The sequence below is a fragment of the Montipora foliosa genome, chromosome 13, assembly GCF_036669935.1.
Source record: "Montipora foliosa isolate CH-2021 chromosome 13, ASM3666993v2, whole genome shotgun sequence".
Lineage (NCBI taxonomy): Eukaryota > Metazoa > Cnidaria > Anthozoa > Scleractinia > Acroporidae > Montipora > Montipora foliosa.
This window is the reverse complement of record NC_090881.1, coordinates 27,492,823-27,497,822: the sequence shown is the minus strand read 5'-3', so window position 1 is coordinate 27,497,822 and position 5,000 is coordinate 27,492,823. Positions and strand designations below refer to the sequence as shown.

The 5,000-nt window shown below is 42.3% G+C and overlaps 2 protein-coding genes across 2 annotated transcripts in view; both read right to left on the bottom strand.

Annotated features, from left to right (window-relative positions):
• Positions 1 to 406: 406 nt before the first annotated feature.
• LOC137982716 (zinc finger protein ZIC 5-like) lies at positions 407 to 4,468 on the bottom strand. The gene has a single exon (XM_068829857.1). The coding sequence runs from the start codon at positions 2,414 to 2,416 to the stop codon at positions 899 to 901; it is 1,518 nt and encodes a 505-aa protein (XP_068685958.1). The 5' UTR covers positions 2,417 to 4,468; the 3' UTR covers positions 407 to 898.
• A 149-nt stretch (positions 4,469 to 4,617) lies between these two features.
• The window catches only part of LOC137982719 (thymidylate kinase-like), a 9,340-nt gene continuing 8,957 nt past the window's right edge, over positions 4,618 to 5,000 (bottom strand). The window contains exon 5 of the mRNA XM_068829859.1: positions 4,618 to 5,000. This exon is cut by the window's right edge and continues 1,549 nt beyond it. The gene's annotated coding sequence lies outside the window, so the exon portion shown is untranslated.

The window sequence follows — 5,000 nt, the reverse complement described above, 5'->3', positions numbered from 1 at the left end:
GCATGATTCGCGCGTTAGGCCTTAATCTTCGCTTTCAATTAAATAGCATCTTGTTTAATAATCCTGAAGGAAGAAGATCAAATGCACATTTTGCGCATATTGGGTACGTAAAAGAGATTTAATTAGCAGTTTTTCAAATAAACCGTATTCATAGACATCGTTTATAGTTGGCGCGACAGATAGTGAAAACCAGCGTGTCTAAATTATAGCGTGGACAAAGATCTTCTTCGCGCACGGCATCTCGTTTTTCAACCGTCCTCAGGGGAGAAAAAAAACCCTCGTTATAACAGCAGCTATAAGTACAGAAGTGACGAAATAAAGTGGTGATTTCGCTGTGGGCAACCTGAATAATTTTTTCCAAAGACAAATAAAGCTAAAACGCCTGGGGGCACAGGAAATATCTCTCATCAACAACTTTATTTGTACGACATTTTTACAAACTTGGGGACCAACCCGAGAAAATAGAATTGAAAAAACAAATTACTTTTGGCCATATTTCGAGCAAAATGTTGATTTGATGACGAATGAACGCGAAAGATTTATCCTAACTACAAGATTCATGTCTTTAAATATGATTCCGTAACAGTACACAAAAATTCATTAAAACGTGTTCTAGATTAGGAGATCACTAACTTATCAACTGATTTGTAACATCTGTGTGAAAAAAATGAAAAGAAAAATAATCGTGAAAATCCATTAGGATCTTGATTTTCTAACTCGTTTAAATAATGCTTCGGAGAACAAACAAATTATCGTTTATGTAAAAGTGCGACAAACAGGGCATGGTCAAACTTACTACTGCCCAATGTGATTTCGCATAGTAACTAATAATTCAAAGTTCTTTCTTTCATTGACAAATATTACAATAAAGTACCTCACGTTGTATTGAATATACAAGTTAGTTTCTTGATTCTCCTTCAACGGATGAAGGCAAAGTGTTCGATGTCTGGTGAATGGAAATTTTCTGTGATTGCTGAGCGAGAGGCATCCATGATTGACTATTCCGAGAGGCATTCGCCGAGCTGTTAAGTTGAAGTTCGGCGGCTTGGGCAGATATCAAAGCCATACTCTCACTGCTATCCAAAGGCAGACCTCCGTTCACAGCCTTTAAATGCATCTTCAAATGCTTTCTCAGTGAGCTTGGGTGAGTATAGCTTTTACCACAGCTAGGAACTCTACACAGATATGGCTTATCAGCTGTGTGAACATGAGAATGTTTCTTGCGGTCACTAGAATTCGCGAAACGGCGACTGCAGCCAGGAAACTCACACATAAACGGCTTCTCTCCTGTATGCGTGCGTTTGTGAATCTTGAGGTTTTCTGAGCGTGCAAAGGTTTTTCCGCAGTCTGCAAAGGGACAGGGAAAGGGTTTCTCACCCGTGTGAACACGAATGTGGTTGATAAGCTTGTATTTGGCTTTGAACGGTTTTCCTCCTCTGTGACAATCAAGCCACGAGCAAACATGAGCAGCGCTTCCATCTGTTCCACTCACGTGTTCCAAAGAGATATGTTTGACCAGCTCCTGGATTGTGGGATAATTATTGTCGCAGGGAACGGAGAGTTCGTCTTTGAACCGGGTCCATTTGCACAAAAACTCTTGTTTTCCCCGCGGCCTTATGTATCGAAGAAAGGCGCCATTGGCCGATAGTTCCATTGACGGCATAGCACTTGCGGGAGATTGTGGACCCAAGGGGGATTTGATAGCTGCGCTATTTGGACTTGGGCGAAACAGAGCATTACTTGATTTTCTCTCACCACCTGACGCACGAGAGGATCCGGTCTGGGAATCGTTGCTGCTGTTGCTTGTTTCAGACGAAGGAGAGACTTGAACGCTCTGTGTGAGATTTACAAGGGTCGAGGCGGGCGGGCGTTGAGCGTCTTGATGAGTTCCGAGCATTTGCGGTGGTCCAACTGAGTCATGAGGGCTAGAGAAACAAGGTAGGCTAATTGCATTGAGTGCAATATTGCATGTTGTAAAAATCGTTTGCTGAAACGCGGAAGGGGGCGGTGGTGAGACAACCAGATTCGTCGATGAAGATGTCACGTCCATGGGGATGGTGTGAGGCGGTAACGGAGATACTGATGGAAGCGTTACTGTGTGTTCACGACGTAGCAGGAAATCTCTACCCCGAGCAGCCAGCGTGGAGTACGCAGCTGGTACAGGATAATTAGCCTGCAGGTTGTATGCTCCATGTGGGTTACCCCCGGAGAGAGAGTGAATATACTCGTGTGCGCTTGGCCTCAAACCGGGCAAATGGATCGGTGAATCGGCACGGATAAAACCATGATCTTGAGTCGCATCAACGCTCTCCGGTATAACAGATCTCTGAAGCCCATGCGCTGGAACAGAAGGGATATGAGTGCTCAAGCATTCAAAGAAGTTTGGATAATTTCGTGTTCTCGCTCCAGTTTCCATTTCTCTTGACCAACACGCGCAAGAAGACCTTTACTGCTAAGACCATTGACTCGCGTAATAAAACTAACAACGCAGAAGAAACCATTGGGGGTAAATTGATGTTTATCTGCCATTGGCTATCATCGTATTGACTGACAGTAAGACAATACTGCCGACCAATCAGCGCTCGTGTTGCGTTATACAAGTGACATATCTACAGTCTTTTCAAGTGAAGGCGTATGTAATTACGAGATTGACAAACTCATGGTTTTCACAAGTTTGATCGATGGAAGATCTAATATCACCGCAATGGATCAAAACAGGTTTAGAGAGATGAACAGACCTTCAATTTGGGTTCATTTTCAGTGTCCCAGGAATATTGCAGATGTTTGTTTGGGATGTCAAAGGGGGGTTATTTTATAACTTCCGAAGCAATTTGTTGAAATATCCGTCGGCGTCAACCACATGTTAACCAGACTCGACAATGCGACAGAGAAAAGAGAGATGAGCACTGATTGAACTGAGCTTGACATGGTTGTGCCAGCCGCGAAAAAGCACCACCAAAAACACAAAGCGATTACTTTTAGAAACATCAAACGTCTGCTAGCTTTGTTTAATCCCCAGAACTTCAACCTTTGATCGAAGGGAGTGGTGCAATGAAACAGCTCAAATCGATTTATAACACGTCAAACAACAATCAGATTTGAATTTTCCAGGCATTTTAAATGGTAATTGCCTAAAACCAACTTCCGGTAAAGTTGAAAGTTTCCGGTCTTTGTCTTTAGTCTGTTTACAGTAACTGAGAAGTCTTTTCATTTGTTAAGCTTCTTTTGGATCGGAGAACAGAGTTTGTTTCGTTGCAAGCTATTTTTTATCGCTCTCACACAAACAAATTAAAGTCATTACTAAAATTATCGATTCACTGAAGACACTCCACTGCTGCAAAAAAATGAACTGTTTTCTTTCATAATGATAGCTTGTCAAACGCCAAATCATTCACAGATATAATTTCCGCTGGGTTCACATTCTTCAAAAAACAAGAAAATGATCCATTAGTATTTTTCAAATCATCCCAACTGTTATTGTAGGGTTGAAATCAAAACAGAGATTCTTTTGAATCCTTAACAATGTTTGTCTTTAATGATCTGACTGAGATTAAAGCGCTTGCCCCGATATAACCTTTTCCTCTTGAAAATGAGATCATCCCTAGATAAAGGGTTAATCAACTTGATATCCCACAGGGCAGTCTGATAATTGTCTTGTCTGGACTTGTCATGCAGATAAATGAACGCGCTACAAATGAAAACGAAAAGGAAGCAAGCCTACTCATTTCGCTATATTCACCGGTAATGAACCGAACACACGAGAAACTGAATTTCCTTCAAGGAATATGGATGGCGTCTAAAAGATGGCTGCCTTTAACGCTCGTTGTGTCAACGGAGCAATTAGTCACACACGCTTTTTTTTCTCACATGCTGATTTCGTTTTTCCATCAATTTACGCCAAGTGACCTCGAACTCCGTTGGACAAACGCACTCTCTCTTGTGCCATGAGCCGTCTTCTATACTCTTTGGGCAGGAACAACCTTTCAACCGAGCAAGAGACACGGCACACGATTTTTTTGCGGCTACCATCTGGATAGTTTTCTTTGCGGAAACCGATTTCGCATAGACGAGTGCTTTATTCTACGCCGAACAGAGCGTCCCTCACAAGGTCATTTATAGTGTTTGAAGCATTTTAAAGCTCGCCACAGTTGCAGTTACATCATTTGACGAATATGTGAAAGATTTAAGTGTGAAATTGTGTCACGAGTTGTTTCCGTGTCTTGTACTACGATTCTCAGTTGAGTATGACACTAGGGAAGTTTGGTGGCAACGTTATCATGTCACGGGCAACTTGCTTCGTTTCCAAGGATAACTTTTCGGGGCTTGACGTCATTTGACTGGTAACGGTCGCCAGTTTGAATTTGTAGATTTTGGCGGGTTCATCGCTCATGACGTCAAGGCCCTAAAAGTTACTCTTGGAAACGAAGCAAGTTGCCCGTGACCAAACTTCCCAAGTGTCATACTCTACTGAGAATCGTAGTAACAGGGGAGAAAAAGCCTGGCCCATCACCTTGACGTTGGTGATCACGGGTACGCAATTCATCTTCCAATGACTAGAGAGAAAAGTATACTGGCAATTTTACATGGCCCAGAAGAAAAACAAGAAGAAAGCCTCAAGCAAGTAAAAACTCCTCATTTAATTACCGAGAGCACGCGCTAAGTACTGTCATGACACGATCTCAAAAGCTAATAATGAAAATACCAGCGGATATTTTGGTCAGCGTCATAAATTATGACTTTGGCGAATTTGTTTGCGAATCGTGGACTTCCAGCAGCCAATTCCCGCGACTGCCCATGTTTCGGAACGATCATCGTTGCAGACCGAAAGAACTGCGTTCGCTGAGTAGCCTGCGAAGCCCCTACAACCAAAAAAATTCTGAACTGTTACTACACACACTTCCTTGAAATATCTGGCTATACCTAGCTTTGGTTAAGTACTGTACATGTTTGGGACTCTAAATGTTAGCTAAAAAACTGAAAATATGTTGAGGTTCAAAAAC

Excerpts from the sequence above, each read along its gene's own strand:
- LOC137982716 (XM_068829857.1), bottom strand. The coding sequence starts at position 2,416 with ATGGAAACTGGAGCGAGAACACGAAATTATCCAAACTTCTTTGAATGC.